Here is an 18,838-nt window from a genome sequence, read left to right as displayed (position 1 = left end):
CCTTTTTATCCCACACCAATGCAAGCTTTGATCAAAACTCTACTGCCTGATAATTTCCCTTAGCATAGTAAGCAAGGACTCATGGGTCTTGTGTGTTCAACTGTTCTCCTTATAACTCCTGGAAAGAACATTTCCTTCTGAAACTCCCTTGGGATTGTGACATTCCTCAAAAGAGGCCAGTACCTTCAAAGCAATTGGCAAGCAAGATAAGGTAGAGAAATAGCCCAGGCTGCTGAAGTACACTGTATTACTTGTACTTATTTCATGCACTGCAGTTCTTTTATGGAATTTTAACTTTCAAAAGTACACCAACAGGTACCTTTACAAAGCTGAGGTTGCACAGTTTTGCTTTCATTCCAAATTGCCACTTGCACTGGGTATCAGCATCATAGATCTGTCCTGGCAGTTTGTCAGGGTATTTATACTGTCCTGTTTGCTTAGGTTCATCAATCAGGCAGGCAGCTTGAGCTGTACTATAATGAGAATGTATATTAATCATGACTATGATCTTTATATAAAAATATTTTAATTTGCTACAGACCAGCAAAACCACATACTATGGTATACAGTATCTTTAACTAGCTTTAGATGTATGCACTGAAATGAGAAATTTATCTTATTGCTGGAACCAAAAGATCTTGACATCTTGTTGGTAGCCTGACCTGTAAAGTTTTAAGGAAGCACGAATTTCCAGGCTTTGGGACTGTTGTGACAACAACAATGAATGATTTCAAATTCTTTTCCTCCTTTTATACCTGTGTAACCACAAGCAATGTGATCTAGTCTGCTCCTCTTCCCCTAGATTCTCAAAATCACGAACCAACAGGCACATTGTCTCATTTTACTATTCACTCTGTGTGCATTGACAAACAGAAGGCTGCTACAGCTCTTGTGCTTTGGGTTCCTGTGTCCAAAGTCACCCTACCAAAGAAAAGGGTCTACTTTTTTCCTCTGTATATGTTTAAGAACCCATGTCTGCAGATGGTCACTCTGTAGACATGGGTTTACATGTCTACATGCTGCATTTATCTTCCAAGTGTCTCTTGGACCATACTGCCTGTTGGAGGGCTTATGTAACATTTTAGTTTGCAATTCACTTGTGTAGTCAGAATTTGTTGCATCACTGCAGCAGAAAAAAATACCACCAGAACTCTGTCACCTTTCCCAGCCACTACTCTAGGATACTAACTAGGTATTCAAGGATCAGATCCTTGAACTCTAGCACTCTCTACATGGTTGATTCTCACTCTGAGGAATTAACATCTAAACCACCTGCACTGGATTTGGTCTTCATAATACCTACTCATTTTTTAGTAATCCTGTACAATCTACTCATGTACAACAAACTATATAAAAGGAATTGTACAGGAAAGGACTTCAATTCTGATGACATTAAACACAGACCAAAACACAATTCTCTTAAAAGCACCACTGAGTAATGCCAACATGCTGCAGAAATAACTGGCATGTTGGGTTTTTTTTCCTTCCCCTCCACCCCCCAAAACAACATATGAAAAACGCAAAATGTTCTTACTCATGGCATGAGCGAGATCAAGAGACTAACTCCAGTGAGAAAGGGCACTAATGTTAATTTACATTTTGTAATGACTCTGGTACCACTGTGTCTGCCCTCTTTTGTGTTCACTTCCTAGTAATTCTCTAATAAACCTAGCTGCTGACAGGAATGCCTGGGAACGAATGACATGCCAGTCATTACTGCAGGATATTCATGGACAGTGAAATTCATTCTTTTGAAATGAGGCAGGATTAGAGCCACTTATATGCCATACCACCTATACACTTCGTCAGTCCAAGTGCATGGGCTCAGATAGTATATGGGTTTGAGTACATTTTGAAAGAGGTGAATTTCACACTTAAGCAATTTTTATGTCTGTTCAAGAATTCAAGCCCAGTTACTAAAGACACATTCTCTGGCACTAGCCCAGATTTACATCTGACCTACCTGAGAAATTTGTTGAGATACTGCCTGCTGCATACAGACCAAGAAAACACTCCATTGTTCCCTGTGAGTGTGGGAGACATAATATTACCCTCAGCCTTTCTACAAGGATTTCCTTCTCCATCATGAATCATACCAAAACTGAAAAGAGATCCAAGCATGAGAGTGAAAATCTAGGTTAATTAGAAGCAAGACAAAATTTGGGGCACAAGAAACACTTTTTGGGTGACAGTGTGAGTCCTCCTTTGCAGATAATGTCTGCTGCCATTAACGGCATGCAGATCAGAACCCAGAGGAAAAACAGTGTTACACAGCTGTAAGAATATAACTTTGCTGTCCTCCTAATTTGGATGGAAGAACTACATAGTTACATTCCATCTGTAGGAAAAGAAGTGGGACTGAATCAAGAGAAGGTATGGATATAAAAATGTATTCTTCTAATTTTGGACACTAAGTTGCTATACTATCTCAGGCAAATCACTTTATTTTCCTTGCCTTTGTTATACACTGTCACTTACTTTGCCTAGACTGTAACCTCTTCAGTGGGAATACTGCTTCTTACTGAGCGCTTGGCTCAGTCTGCAGCATCATGATGCTCTGCTTTCACTAGGAGAGGTGTTAGGGTAATATAAAGAGTAATAGGGAATAATAAAAAAAAAATTAAAATTACAAATTATGTGGAGCTTATGGATATAGTAAAGCTAATTTTTAGTTTTTTTCCTTTCACTGTTTTGTATTTATTCACTGTATGGGACATCTGTGACTTTCAATGTGTTTTGAATAGAAGTTTCATAATCTGTTACTTCAACATTGTAATGCATTGGAAACTCTATGAATGTAATCTGTGCACGTGCAGGGAATATCTAATGTACTGAAGTCCGTCCTCTGCTGTTATAAATCACTGCAGGCTCATCAGAATTACAACATATGCTGCCACCAGCGGAGGCTCCAAACTTGCTAAAATATGTCTCCTTCTATAAATGGACAAACAAAAGTACCAACTGAGCTAATATCTTTGAATCCTTTATAAAATACTAACTTTGTTAACATGCATTGCAGAAAAAGAATTCACAACTTATACCTACTGACAGGACAGGCTCAGAACTCCCAAAGGAACCTTTAAGCTTTCAGGTAAAAACACAAACCACTTGAAGAAAAGCATAAAAATGTATAACAACTGAAACTACTCAGTAGATCACAGAGTGTGTGATATGTGCAGTATACAATATTCTCCTGCTATGAAATCCTTAGGTTAACATACGCACAGCAGACCTGAGCACCTCCAAGGCTGTCACAGTTTTTTTATTACTCAAGGAATTTGTATCACAGAGACCAAATTCTGTTGTCTTACATACTAGGTTGTTTCAGGAACATGAACAAATTATAATAAAGACATTTTGTATCTGGCACAGATTTGTTCCAGGAGATAAGATGCATTTTATTAGACAGAAGTATGGAAATGTACCAAGGAAAAACCGAATACTATGACAATCAAAGGCAATGGTGAAAAAGAAAAAAATTAAAACATTTCCAAGTATAATCTCTCAAAACAAATAAGAAAATAAACAGGAAGGAAGTACATTAAGAGACTAAAGGAGGTAATTCTTCAAAAATACACTATGAGCCTGATTCTGTCGTTACTGATCAAAGGGCATTAAAAATGTACTGCAGTCAGTGAAATTGCATTAGTCTGACAGGAGGATCAAACAATATGTATTTTACATATTTGGTCCCATTGAAAGTGTTGGCATAATTCCCACAGGCTTCACTGGTAGCTGGATTAATTCTTTAAGTCCTTGTTTCCCTTCAGATGTACAGAAACCTGTGAAAGGGTCTCTCATGTAGACATTAGGTCATAGTATGTACTGTAGAGCATATTTGTACAATGAAAACTAAATAGCCCTGATTCAGTCATGCAGAATCAGAGGAATTGATGCCGTGACCAAACAGCAAACTACAGTATGACTGCTTTTCAAAGTTATTTCGTTGTTGGACAAAATAAAGACTCTATGCCCATGTTTTATCTGGTCTCTGATTTCAGGTTTGTAGCACATAGGGAAATTATGCTTCTATACCGCCAGTGGTTAGACAGAGTTCAGCTTAAGCTATGTTAGAATTGAAAATCAAAACCATGAAAGAAGTTGTAAAAAAGTAGTTAGAAACTATTTGGGAAAAAAAATAAAAGCACAAAACAAACAGGACAGTAAAAGCTAAGCATCTTTAGATTTATATATTTATGTATAGAAGGAGAATGTAAGATGCATGAAACTTACTTGTGTCCAGATTCATGAGCAATTGTAAAAGCCAGTCCTAGGCCTGTATCTTCATTAATGGTACAGCTTCGGTACTTGCTGCACATGCCACTGATAGGTGCAAACCCTGAATGAAGGAAGCAATACAAAAGCTTGTTCCTCTGCAGAATTCCAAATACATATATCATCTGCACTGGTCCTAATAAGTCAGTCCGTCATGGTGCATGAAGACGATTGTCTACCTCATCAGGTTTATCATGGAGCAATTACAGCAGACTTTTATTTGACAATAAAGAGACTCCTGCATAAGATGTATAAATCAAATCTAACCTCCCAAAATCATTTGTAAAGTTTATTCTTTCCCCACCACATGCCTTTGCTGCCGCCAAATTAGGGAGAAACCCCACTCAAAAAGGGCAAGGAGTCACAAAAAGAAAAAAATAGAGTGGCTTAGAAATAGTCTATAAATAAAAAACTATTCCTTGAAGAGGTGACAACCCAAAAGGACGTCTTCAGATAACTTATTTTGCCACTTTTCCTGAGGCAATGATACCAGCAATACTCTTTTTCTTTTGATACCTCAAAGACAAATACGTACTGCATATATAATACTGTTCTTTCATCTTCACAAGGCTAACACTGTGTGCAAAATTGGACCTTTTTATTTTAAAACATTTCAGTCTTTATGAGTCAAGATGCTGCTGTTGACACCCATGAGTTTATCAGAATGTGTTTTCACATCTTACCTAGAGTATCACAGGGCTCATTTTTCCAAGAGCAAATATCAAAACCCGTAAGCAAGATGGCATGGTCATGGCGCTTTCCATTCTTCCCAACCAGAGCAGACTGCCATTGACAAAAGCTGTTCAGTGACTGGTCCGCATGGTGGTTAATCAGTAATCCACCCTGTAGACATTTCACAGGCACAGAAATAGTGTGCTACCATCAGTACTTGAGAAAGGTAATTGAAAGAGTAAGAGTAAGAGTTGGTTAGAGAAAAGGGAATTACTTTTTTGTATTTGCTGTACATAAACTTACGCATTCCCATGTTGACTGTGTGTGATGACCGATTCAGTTCATAAGGGAATCTACTACAACAGTAAAATAAAACTGTACCTTTCCCCAGACACATACTTATTTTCAAAATCAATGGTTAGAATGACAGTGTACATATATATTTGATTCTTGATAAAACTGAACACTAAACCATTTCCAATTTTGTGATTAAAATGTTTGGAGATTTCTGAGGAGAAAAAATATTACCCAAGCAGATCAACTTATCACAGATTTCTTTTTGTCAAAAGAGATTTTTCCCTCTTTTGCCTGGCTCCCACGTTTTGCTACATGCTATCTTCGAGACTTTTGACTCCTTCCCCCTTCTGATCATCACATCCTGGAAAGCCCAGTTCAGTCTTTTTATTTATTTAAATACTTCTTAAGTAGGTTTCATATTCCAGCTATTTCTCTTCAAGAAGATGCTGGAAATCATTGAGTTATACCTTAATGGAAGCATTTTAATGTTTCTGAAGAACATTTATATGAAGACTTTAGTATCAAAAGCAGAGAAGCAATGAAATGCAGAAAGTGTGATTTTGGAAGTTTTTGTGATTTTAATCTGCCCATGCTTCATGTTTTCAGAAACCTCACATGAAAGCTTATGTACATAATGTGGGAGCCTTCAGTGCTCCCTGTGAATAGTAACAAATAAAGTATACCACACAAAATCTCTGACACAACTTACAGGCTCTTGTTCCAAAAGAAGAAGACTCACAACAATAATGTTTATATCACTTCCAATTGTTCCATCTTTAAACAGACTAGAGACCTGCAACAATTATTGAAAAGGAAATATAATCTACATGCACATATATTTTAAACAGACTAAACAGAGTTTGAGTGTCGAGTCCTTGCACTGGGCTTCAACTTTCAATACAAATAAATGGAATTCCACACCTTGTAGGATTCATCTGAAAGAACATACCCAGCAGAATTATGCCCCAAATCACTATATTTATTCAAGAAACTTGAAAACCTTCTATTGACTTCAATGGGCTTTGTTCTGTCCTTGCTCTTCTAGACCAAGTATAATCAAGTTTCAAGTTCAAGTTTTATAGTACAAAACTAAAGAGCAGAGCTACAAAGGAAAATGTATTTACAGTTAATTTACCTTATTTTTCCAAAAAAAAAATGTCCTTTCTCAATTTTTTTTCAAGGGGAGACATCAGACAAAACAGACTAAGCTTCATGATACTAAATGAAATGAAAGTTTCAATTTCAGAGTATCTGCCTTTTTTGTATTTCACAAGAAGTATTTTAAAATTTAACATTCTTAACATTTTTATTTTCTTTTTTTTTAACCCTAAGGTATTGCTGCCAGAGCTGGGATAATATAGGGATATATTTTTAAAGAGCAATTTAGCATAAGTAATGCATTAGATGAAGTTTGAAGAAAAGCTTGTGTAAGGTGTCCCTGCTTTTTTTTTTTGGATATTATTTGTCTAATGAAAGATCTTACTCTGAGACAGCAATATTCCACAGGGAAAACGTACTTCAGTCGCACCACATCTTACCATATTCATAACCGTTAAGATGTATGTTGTTACATTTTCCTTGCCATGTTTCTCCAACATTTTTTTATCTGCCACAACAAGGGTTTCGACATTTAGACTTCCATTTTTCTGAATTTTAGCAGGTGATCTTCTGAACCTTGAAGAAGTCCCATACTCATCTGAGCGAATGTATGTCTCTTCTGTGGGTGGCTTAGGTGCATCTGAAAGGAAATAAAACTCAGTTTCAGAAGGGATTCAGGTCACCCATGAACAGTTTCATCAGAAAATTAAGCATCACAGGTTTAGAGCCTTGGATTATTTTTACAGCATGTGATTTAATACGTATGGCTAAGTTCTTGTACATTTATTAAAAAATATCTGATTCATTCCTGGGGGAAGGATGGCTACAGTGAGAGAAGGAAATGAGAGAATCACATTTGTATGCAATAAGCAGTTTAAAATAAGGAATTAACCTAATAAAATGGTAAAATATGTGGCAAAAAATACAGATTTTTTAACAGAATATCTACATTTTTCTTGTCCTTTTGATAACTTCCTGAGTGTTTGGCATGTGCTGCTTGCATAGCAGTTGGTAAAAAGTCCTTTCCATAACAGCTGTCCACTGTCAGTACAGAAAGCAGACACACACCACAAGTAAGATTCCTGCCAGCCTGCTATTGCTAATGTGATTGGCATTAACCTTCTACGTGAATTTGCCACTGAGATTATTCCTGCTGGGAACATATTTATTTAGTATGGGGAAATGTCGGGCAACAGCAAGGAGGTCTTGACAACAGGATATGTGCATCCAGCCAGGACTCCCTAATGCCAGGGTGCACTTTTTCTGTCTCTGCTTGTGCAGCATGGTCAATGGCACAGTTACAGAATGGTTGCCACTCCACTTCTTCAGAGATCCAGAAAATGGAAAACTATGTCCTAAGCCTTATAATGCTCCTGTTATTCATGGCTTCTTTTGCATGAATCTATATACTGCTTTGGTCTGCATGAAGAATCAGCTCGAGGGCCATGTTAACATACTATCTGGATAACAATAGGATTTTTTTCTGATGGAGGATGTAACAAGACACAAGTGAGGGAGCCTCACGTAATTAAAAAAAAAAATCCTGTCTGCGCCTCATCAAAAGGTTTTTCCAACAACAGAGCTAAAACAGACTCTACTTCCTCCCATGCCTAACTGGGAAATCAAGAATACCACAGAATGCACAACAGTGGTCTGCTTTCAACTATGTCACTCTAAACCATATTTAAGATTGCAGGTGACTGTGCTAGTAAGATTATAACACGCCACTCATTACAAACAATTGTCAAAGAACTTTTCTCTACTGGAAGCACGTCAGGGCACAAAGACATGCCTCACCCAAGAGTGAAGCGTTCAGTTCAAGGCACATCAGTTTCCATGTACTATTCTGAAGGCAGTACAATTTCAAGGTGTTTCATTCATAAATCCATGAGCAGTGGGGTCCTGCTCTTGAGTTAACTTCACAGCTACTGATAAAACCTGAACAGCAGCAATGTTTCAAGCATCATTTACTAACTACAGTCCAGTTAACCCTCATAATCTAAACCCACTTAAATTATGCAAAGAAGGTCGCAAATACTCATAGAAGAGGTGTTGCCTTTACTGGATTGTCATGTTTCCTTCTCTATTCTACATTTGCCTCTATTAAATTAAACAATCATATGTGATTTTATTTACAAGAAGTCATTCATTCTGTGAACATGAACTCAACTTCTTCTTTAGCAGATTAACCAAGGCTGGGTATGGAAATAGGCTGGTATTTTTTAGATCTCCTCCCTCCTTTCTCTCAAAAGGTTACATGTATGAACTGCATGAAGTGAAAGACTGCAGAATGTGAAAAGGTTTTGTGGTTAAGGTAATTAAATGAAATCTTGCTTAATCAGATCCTAACAGTGCGTGTGACACCAAGTTCCTAAGCAATAATACATGAAACATTTATACTAAACTCATCACAGTTGGAGGCTAATTGCATGTTCTTCATATCACATAAACCCAGATTGAATATACAGCTAAGAACTCAGAGCTGTAACTGAAATTATTGAATATATAGATACATATACAATTACAGGAGCATATATTCTGCTGAGCATCTTCAAGAAAAATCTCAGTTTGTTAATTTGGTAACCAAAAACAATAGTTACTTTTGACCTCTCCTGTGTCTGTAAGTCTCACTTATAAGACAGGAATAATGACAGCATCGTCTCACATCCCAGGAGGTTATGAAGACACAATGTTCAAAATGAACTCATTTATTATAGGGATGAGCACTGTGCAAAAAACTCAAAAGGACATGAATAATTCTAAATTTGGACAAGCAGTCACAGAGGGTACAGTAAATAAGGCACAAGAACACAGTGGACATGTAAATAAGAGAAAACACCACAGAGCAGATGAGCTAACTTAGCACCATTACCCTCTGCTCTGAAGCAGGCAGCAGGAAAACACAACAGGAGGGAAAACGAGTATGTGATGAGGTAGTTCTGATCTGAATCAGAATGCAAATGTTTACAGGTTCAATCACGATGCTTCTGCATCTGGCGCTTGAGGTTTATCTTCCAAATCTAGGGAGGATTCCTGAAGCAGCAGTTAATTCTTAATAAGCAGTTTTTAGGCCTCAGATAGGCCTCAGTCTCAGCCAGCCCCTTTTTCTAATACCTCTTTTCTCACTCCTTCCCTTCTGTTGGTTTTCTCTTTCATCTCTACATGCCTTTTGGAAAAGAAACCTGCTCATTTTCTCAGAACTCAGGTAGGAAGTTGTAAGAATACAACTGGATAGAGACAGTGTTTTCAATACTGTGTGCAGTCCTGGAGACCCTCATTAAGAAACTCGGCTCAGAAGCAGATCAGCTTTCAGAAAGAATCAACTGAATGCTGTAAGTACAGATATAGGCTCCAAGGGGGCTCTAAAGTGTTCTGTAATTTGAGGGCCTAATGAAAGGCTCAGAATAGACCTTGGCAGGATAATATATTCCAATATGTTTTTAAAGAGGTTGCTCCTAACTCTTATTTAAACAATTTACATGGGAGGTTCTTTTTGAAGATCTCGGTTGCTGAAAATTTCATTATCAGATGGGGAGTTCTGAAAAACTTCTCTGTTCTCTCAGAAATTAATTATTTTGGAGACTTTTTCTCCATCTTCAAGCCTAATCAGTTATATATCTCCAAACTAACAGAGGACATTAGTTTAGGGACTTGGCATCCATCACTGTGCAGAACTGCTTACTGAAAACTGTCAGAAAAGTCAGACAAGGGATCTCTTAATATAGGTAGAGAACAAGAAAACTAAACAGTGGTTCTGATGGCTTAACAAAACAGATTATGACATCAGTTGAAAGAAACAATCAAGTTTCTCATAGCTATTGCATTTCTATTTTATATTCATGTATAATTTAAAATTACGTCTCCATCACAAAGGTGATTGTGAAGCACACCTCAGAATCACTACACAGTTTCTGAGAACCACTATCTCAAACAAGGAGAGAAAGTTTCCTTACATACATTTCTTGCGACGTCCACAAAAATGTTGCTTTTGAAACCTTCCACGGTGGTAACCATTCGCTTGAGCATGATGCTTGTGGGAAGTGAGCACTCTGTGATGACCAAAAGAAAAGAATTTGGAATTGGACTCTACTGTGTACCGGTGTACTTTCTCTTCTGCAGTTCGTTTATATAATACGTGAGGATGGTGTCCAGCAGGTGATGTGTAGTTGTGCTCCTTTGCTAGCTGCTGAGGTAATGGAGATATAAGGAACTCGATCTTCCGTGTCCTTATCAAACCTGACTAAAAAAAGAAACACCACCATGAATTACAGAAAAGACTGTCAAAGTTCACAGGTGGAACATGCTAGCTCTTAAAGTGATCTCCCTTTAAAGCCTAGACAAGTTGAAATGTGCACCCCCAAATTAGATTTACTCAAGATACAATCTAGATAGCCTTCCCGACTAACATAAGCATTGTTTCACTTTGGAGATGACCAGGTTTCACATTTGATAACACAGAAAACAAGACCTGTGTGGCTGGCAGCAGAGCACCTTCACACAGTACCATGAATCATTTCATGTGCATTATTAATCCATTCTTCAGAGTACAGATTTGTTTGTAACTGTGATTGTGTACACGATATACAGCCTCACATAAAAAGAAAATGCTTTTGGAAAATGTAACTTCAAATAAATGCATACGTCAGTAAAACAAAATATGTGAACTAAAGTTCAGGTATTTTTCAGAACAAGGTATTACCAGACAGGGATCCCAGACTCCAGGTTACTCTAAGTGGAAATGTAAGCATACTACAGTGCAGCAGCACAAAGTTGAAGCATCTGAACGTTTTAGTACTATTATTCAGAAATCAGCTCCCCACAATTTAATCATCATAAATGTAGTTTTAAATTTATGTCCTCCTATAAGAAAAAATTGATCAGTGAAAGCAAATATCTAATTGTTTTCCTGCTTATCCCTGAAAGACAGAAGTATGGGAAAACTACACTGTAGTTTTCACATACTATCTGTGCATAAAACTGCATATGTGATGAAGTGTTTCCAGGATCAGGGCCAGGGAAATGTGGGTGGCACTGAGGAAGTATTTCCATGCAGCTCGTTAATCAGTTATGATTTTATTTCATTTATTGGTTTTGTAAAATATGTTGTAATAAACACTCCTTTTTACCAAGTCAAAGACCAAGAAGTTTCATCAGGTAATTCTATTACATTATATACATAATACTAGATATAGATTTTTGGTTTGGATCAGTGAGACTCTACCATGTGCCAACACCCTCCTGCCAAAACTGACATCCCAGGAGGACTACATTATCTCTTATGCTTCAGAAAAATATTTGCAGACAAATGTCAATTGCAAACCATCATGTCTGACATCTTAAGTCCTGCCAGATCATGATTCCACCTCCTTCTCAAAAAGTATCCTTTGAAAATACACGTGTTGGACACGTATGACCTATTCCCTTCTGAAATGGATTCCTTCCTTTAGCCTAGCCTCCTAGGACCAGAACACCAAGGGTATCAGAAGGAGAGCAGTCTGAATGCCTAATGTAAGCACTGTACTCCTTAGGGATTTGTGGAATTTTCTGTACTCTCAGAACTGTTTCCTATAATGAAAACTCAACAGAAAATGAAAAGCAAGTGAAAATAGAAAGTTACATATGAGATCTTCACAGCTTTTACTTTTTACTAAACAAATGCTAAAACTGATTTAAAGTCTATTCCAGCAGAAAAGATTTATCAGAGATATGCACGTCCTCAACTGTCTATGGTAATGCGTTGTGCCCTTTTCATGGAAATTCACTTATGTCATTTGAAATCAAAGGTAGCTTTGCAGTACTCTCCAGAAAGTATATTTCCCAAAGGCCTAATAATAGCACCCATAAAATCATATTGTGATCTTAACTTTGTCAAGACATCCCATATTATGAACAGGGAGGGTCTGACTGCCTCCTGAAAAATAATATGAAAACAAACAGAGACGATAATTCTGATTAACAATTTGCCCCCTTTCCTTTCTTCATCCCAATTCCATAATTTCATATCTCACCTTGTATCTAATTAGTATTCTAAATTAAGGTTAAAATTGCCTCTGTCAACAGGAGACAGGCTTTAAATAACTGACAAGAATTTAACTTTCCTGCTCACTAGAAGAAGTTGGCATATTTCAAATGTCAGATCACATTTGGTCATGACAAAGTACTTTCCTGTAGGGAAGAAGACTAATATTTTAATCCTTATGATGTGTGTCATCACACAGTTTAAAGTGGTTCTGAAAGGCAATCTTTATCTACTAGAGTGCACTGATAATTGGGCACTGCTAAATGATTTTTGCTTTTTTCAGCTGGAAAAAAGAAATGTAGTGAATCTGGTTTTTATTTCCCCATTTTAAAGGTTTCCACATCTAAAATTATTCCTGCAGGATTCATTCTGTAAATGATTCAAACCATATGGAACAAAGGCTTTTCTACATTTTCCTGTAAGAAACTGTCCCTGATGCACATGAAGTTTCAGCCCCAATGTAATTTCTATATTTAGCATTATAAGGGTGGATTGAGAATCTGGGACACACACACAAACTGAATTCTGTGCCCTGCACTACATGTGTATTACCTTTACATAGGTTGCAGCTGACTGGGTGCCTTTCAGATGTATCCACTTTTTTCTTTTTCAACAGAAATGACCCTAAATCTCCACTAAGACTTCTTTCCTTTGGGTTTTACATGAGAGACATCCTCCAAATTGAAAAATGTTGTGAGAATGAAAGATAACTTCTTTTTGATAACATCCAGTTTTATGAAGTTGTCAAGAAGAAAGGGTAAGTGCCACAGAACAGTCTGGACACTCATTCAATCACAGACCATTTTCCATTTCTTCTAGGTATGGGATGGTTTCAAGGATTCATATTAAAATAATCTCCAGGGTAATTCCACAGTAATGCTGAGAATGCTGACCTGGGTTCTGACAGAGATGCAGACCTCCAGATTGCTGCAAAGGGGGCAGCTCGGCAACAATTGACAGATACTTTTCTTGTAGGTTCTTGAGTTGTAGCCTTAGGTAAAGCAAAGTAGCCTATGGCTGTTGTCATGTTGGCTGGAAACTATGCCAGCTGAGAAACATCAGAGCCCAAAGGCAGGATACTATCTCTGAATAATTTTCTCTAACTTTAAACTGCTAGTTTCAGGTTCTTGAAAGCCAGATTGTGGCTACTCTGTACTCCTGGGCAGTGTAGGTGTTAAAGAAAAAAGAAAAAGGGTGGTGCTGGTGTTTCTGGGAATATTTTCTACAAATACATGAAATATAATTTTGAGTTAGATGCAGTATGTTTATTCAGCTCAAATACTTCAGTAGATGAACAAATACTGTCAAAACTGTCATGGAAATGTATACATTACGTTTCTTATTGCCAGCATAGCTTGAAGTGTACATGTGATTTTCCTTGAATCAGAATTCAGTGATAGCTTTCCATTAACTTTGATGGGTTTGGGACTCAACAAGGAGAGGGTCAGGTAGGTCAAAACTCCATTTTTATTTCAGATTCTCTGCAATTAAAACACCATGAGAGGAAGCAGGATGACAAAATATAACATTCTTAGAAGTCTAGACAACACAGCATGAAAAAGACCAGGGACTCCTGTCTATTCCTTCTCTCTCCCACTGTGGCTATCACTAATAATAGCACTAATTGTGAGAATATGGTGGGAAAGAAAACCCAAGAGATTGCTCAGTTGGAATTTGCTGTTGTCTTATTTTCCCTTCACAACACACGTTTGCTTCTGTAAGAGATATTCCATGCCATTGGAAAGTAAAAAGCAAGACATACATTGATCTGTGTGGTTAGCAAATAATTCTGAATCAATAAACTAGAGGAACTTGCAGTTTGCTTGCAGAAATGTTGAGAAGAGATGAGAAGGCAACATTCCTCCCACCTGCTATTTGTTATGAAATGTTTGTTTAGCTGCGGCCTAAAGGAATTTTCAGATCCAATACCTCTTTGCGAAATTCCTCGGTATCAGGATGCTTTCACCAAGGTAAGGCACCTGTTCTATTTTCTTGGTGTGTTTCAAAAGGAAGAATCTCAAAATGGAATTTAGACATGAGAAATGATAATAAAATACCTGCTTCCTTATTTTTTAATTGAAGTTAGATTATAACTGAAAAATAAGAATTTTTGAAACCATTGAAAGTTTATTTTAGCTATGCAAAACCAGGTAAATCTTCCACATGAAACAGTTTTGCATCACACCAACATGCCAGTTTCTAACAGATTTCATTGGTCTCTTCCTGGAACAGCATTAAAGCTGCTCCCATTTGTCTCCCCCTGTGTTCTTAGTTCTAAGTGAAGCCATTGGCAGTTCACCAGCCTGTAAATCTAATGCATTTTGAGGCTTCAGCATCTCCAAAAAACAGACCTTCCATAATAACACAGCAGTGACAGTGAGTGAAGTATCTTCAGAGCTTACGTTTCTTGCCTACATTTGAACAAAGCTAAGTTTTGAAATAGTAGATAACCCCTTGCTCTAAACTAGAAGAGTCTCATGAGTTTGGGTTCTTTGCATACACGACACTTTCACTGTATACTAATTAAATTAGAGGCAACACCTTGGCCATATGCACATTAAAGTTATGGGAGTTTCATAAACCAGATTCAAATAATGAGGTAAGAAGCATAATGAAATGAAATAAGAATCAAAAAGACAAATGAACTGCAGTGTCTCTTCTAAATGTAACTACTTCATACTGACTGATGCGGAGTTCAGTTACAGTTTGCTCGATGACAGGAGTATCTCAACTAAATAAAGTGCTAAAAGGTTTGCATGTGTTGTCTAAGGAAAGCTACTTATATCCAGAATGCTTTATTCAATGTTATGAGCATATACGTAAAATTAAGGGTTAAAAAATGGAGAGCAGCTAAAACAGCCAAAGAAATCAATTAAGCCTACACAATTAGATGGGTATGCATGTACTCAAGATGAAAAATCTCTTAAAAGCAAAAGTTAAATGTCTTTTCACACCCATTACAATAGTGCCAAATATTCATGCAAAGTTTTAAAAGACTTGATAAAAGGCCAACTGAAATTGGCATAAAGCTTTCCAGAGACTTCAGTGGACATTGATCCAAGACTTCTGTTGTGTTATTTCGCAACTGTCCAGCTCCTAAAACTGACAAATCATTGATTGAACCACATCTTAACAAGAGGTACAGCATGTAAAATACAGTGACATAAAGTACATCTTTTAGTTCTGCTTAAAACAAATTAAAGCATAAATTAAGAACTCCCTCAAAATACAAAGAAGAACAGATGACTTAAGAACTAAGGTTGCTGGTTATTTAAAATTACTTGTTGTCAAAGATGCCTATATATCTAGTATTCACATCACAATATTGTTGGGACTGTCGCATGTCACAGCATATTGGAGTCTTTTCTCTTTCACTTTGCAGTGAAAACTCATGAAATTTTCTCAGCCACAGTTCATTTTAATCAAAGTCAATCTCTTATTTTCTGCCCTGATGTACTTCTAAGTCTCTGGTACTTTAGCACCATAAAAGACCTGTCTCTGCCACCAAAGAACTCCCTTGCTGAAGCAGAGACTCCCCTAGCTCAGCCATGACACCTGTGTTTTTTGTCTGGCAGATCATTTCCCATACCAGAATAATGAGCATCTGAGAAGCAGAAAGAAGGTATGATGGAGATTCAGAGAACATGAAGCTATTCACACAACATAGAGCTAACTGACTGTCCTGGTTTAAGCCAATAGCCAGAAGTTGCCTTCAGGCCCAGACTGGCCTCTAGAACTGGGCAGATGTCAGTTTTCAAATACCAATACATTGCACCATGTGTTAGAAGGGAGAGGTCTCTGCGTATTTCCAGTATCTCCCCAGATTCCACCACAGACTGATAGCGAGATGAGGCCCTTCCATCAGGTTGTAAAAGCCCATAATGGTAGTCCCTACAGAAAGTACAAAATGATCGTCTCATTTGTGATCAGCCCTCCTTTCATTCTGGACATGATCCAAGGCAGCTGGTATCATAGAATCATAGAATGGTCTGGGTTGGAAAGGACTTTAAGGTCATCCAGTTCCAACCCCCTGCTATGGGCAGGGACACCTCACACTAGACCTATCACCCAAGGCTCTGTTCAACCTGGCCTCGTACACTGCCAAGGATGGAGCATTTATCACTTCTTTGGCCAACCTGTTCCAGTGCCTCACCACCCTCACAGTAAAGAAATTCTGCCTTGTATCTAACCTGAACTTCCTCTGTTTAACTTTAAAGCTGTTACCTCTTGTCCTACCACTACAGTTCCCAATGGAGAGTCCCTCTCCAGCATTCTTGTAGGCCCCTAAGTCAAGCACAGCATAACATTTATATGTCTCCACAGTATTTTGCAACATCTAGTTCATGGACATGAGATTGGAGAATAGTGACAGTGATTTCAGATCCATTTCAAATGCACACTCAAGAAAAATCCATGTGGAGATGGCAGCCCCTGGGTGTACACCAGCAGCCTGACACAAAATCCTGTCAAGACAGGAGGAAAATTGACAGCTGTTTAGAATGGGATTTGGGTCAAGCCCTAAAAATGGGGTAAAGATAAGAGTTTTCTCACACATGCCAAGGAATCCTAGGAAGAATAAAATTAAGTTTGCCAACATTCATTTTATGGATCCCTCTTTCCTCCAAAGCAAGGATATTCACTTAATACTAGTACAAAGCTGTTCAAAGCAATCCCACATCATGTAAGCAGTCTAAATAAATCATCGCTTCTTTAGAGAATGTGTAATGAAGTAGATCACCTCTTGGGATGGGTTAAGTTGGTACTCTGAGACATATGTAAGACTATAACCTTACTACAGTCATAAGCAAAACTACTTCCAAGAATTATAGCCAGCAATATAGTACAGCCTGACCTGGAATTGTAGATACCCGGTATCACTAACTACCTTTTTGATAGATGGGTTATTGAGCACCTCTCAGGTTAGGGTCAAAATGCCAATGCTCTGGAAAATATAATCAAAATAAGCAAATTAAGATGTGAAGTTTGGTAGAAAAAATGACAAGGAACATATCTGGTAAAACAGAAAGACGGAACAGAATTGCAGAAAGTGTTGCTGAGGTGAAAGATATCTTTACTCTTGGGAAGCATCACAAGCAAACAGCCAAACCAGTGGCAGTAAATCATGGCAATTAGAAAAGTTCATTCCCTGTCTGCTACAACCTACAGCCCCTTTTCTGAGGGGTAACTGTGAAGGGGACAGCAGCAGCTATCAGAGCTGAGGCATATTTTGCCTCTATATGCTGTTTCTGTCCCCCTCAGAAGGGCACTGTGCACAGATGAAGCACTGGGTAAATTCAACAAGCTTCTGAATCCCAGTGACAATGAACATGATCCACAATTCTCCAACAAGAGGTGAAAAGTCTGGAGCTTAAATCCATACAGAGACTGTGAAATAAGTTACTTTCAAAGAGTGTCAAGCACCCAGGAGCTCCCATTGAGCTGAACATTGAAGCATTTCCAGAGGGCATTTTTACCAATTTGGGAAAGAAAATGTTCTGGGAAACTAGTGAGAATGGACTCTCATGAGGATTCCAATAATACACATGTATTATTGAAGTCAAGAAATCCCACGAGTAAAACTTAGAGCATGTTCATTTTTGATCATATCCCAAACCAGGCAGCACAAAGGCCTGTGAACACACCAAGAGAGAGAATTTAACTAAACTTTAAACCCCTAGGTTTTATATTGTCCAAAGAAATTCACCCATCCTTCAGAAAAGTATCAAGTCTGTACATAGGCAGTTACTGTTGGCTATGCCAGGTAGGTTAAGTTAGTGGCCTTTATACACACTAAAATATTTTTATTGTGAAGGAAGCATTAGAATCACCGGTTGCCTACTCTGATTTGAGAATTGTACAGGAGATAACATTTTTCTTTAGATTCTTAGTGACTTACAAGAAGTATTAAATTTATTCCACTTTCTAATGCAATATAGATTCTTTGCAAATGCAAAGTTTCTCACAATATACCACTTTATTATCTGCAGAACTGACAGAAGGAGAGCACGATGTTAAAATTGCCAGTCTGAGTTAGTCATGAAAGACCACTCTATTTGGCTGCTCAAAAGAAGTGCTATGCAGAACATTCAGCAATTATTAAAACAAGGTAACAAAATTGCGTGTCTTTAATTATTCCTATACGAACAAAGACAGTGTTATCTCTGAATAGTGCCTTTGTATTTCTGCAGTTGACTGAACTTGTTTTAAACATCTTTATGCAGCCCTCTGTCAACATATGGCAAATAAGGAAATATTCTTATTTGTTCCTCCACTTAAGGTAATTGAACCAGTCACATTGGTATTTAAATATATTAAATTGGTATTTATTGCAGGGTAATGAGATATTCTAGAACTAACACAATTTTGATTGCTTTGCCGCAGCTTAAATACTTGCTTGTCAGTACATAAGCTCCCTCATTTCTCATTCTTCTAGGGGTTTTGGGGGGGTCTTTTTGTTTTGTTTTTTAAACAGAAATA

General features: G+C 37.6%; 1 protein-coding gene across 3 annotated transcripts in view; it reads right to left on the bottom strand.

The window, feature by feature from the left end:
- ADAMTS18 (ADAM metallopeptidase with thrombospondin type 1 motif 18) overlaps positions 1-18,838 on the bottom strand; it is a 75,605-nt gene that overhangs the window by 37,272 nt on the left and 19,495 nt on the right. For 2 of the 3 annotated variants that reach the window (XM_057401174.1, XM_057401173.1), the window contains exons 4-10: positions 10,300-10,582; positions 6,783-6,982; positions 5,954-6,037; positions 4,959-5,118; positions 4,234-4,339; positions 1,964-2,101; positions 320-473 (exon numbers count right to left, since the gene is read on the bottom strand). In XM_057401174.1, coding sequence (XP_057257157.1) covers positions 320-473; positions 1,964-2,101; positions 4,234-4,339; positions 4,959-5,118; positions 5,954-6,037; positions 6,783-6,982; positions 10,300-10,582 — 1,125 coding nt within the window. Of the gene's footprint in view, positions 1-319; positions 474-1,963; positions 2,102-4,233; positions 4,340-4,958; positions 5,119-5,953; positions 6,038-6,782; positions 6,983-10,295; positions 10,583-18,838 lie in introns of those variants that run through there. The other variant, XM_057401175.1, reaches the window with a different exon arrangement.

This window comes from Pezoporus wallicus, unplaced genomic scaffold, assembly GCF_028554395.1.
Source record: "Pezoporus wallicus isolate ANWC-B61680 ecotype Strahan unplaced genomic scaffold, APGP_CSIRO_Pwel_v1 contig_420, whole genome shotgun sequence".
NCBI classification, from domain to species: Eukaryota; Metazoa; Chordata; class Aves; order Psittaciformes; family Psittacidae; genus Pezoporus; species Pezoporus wallicus.
This window is presented reverse-complemented; position numbering and strand designations above follow the sequence as displayed.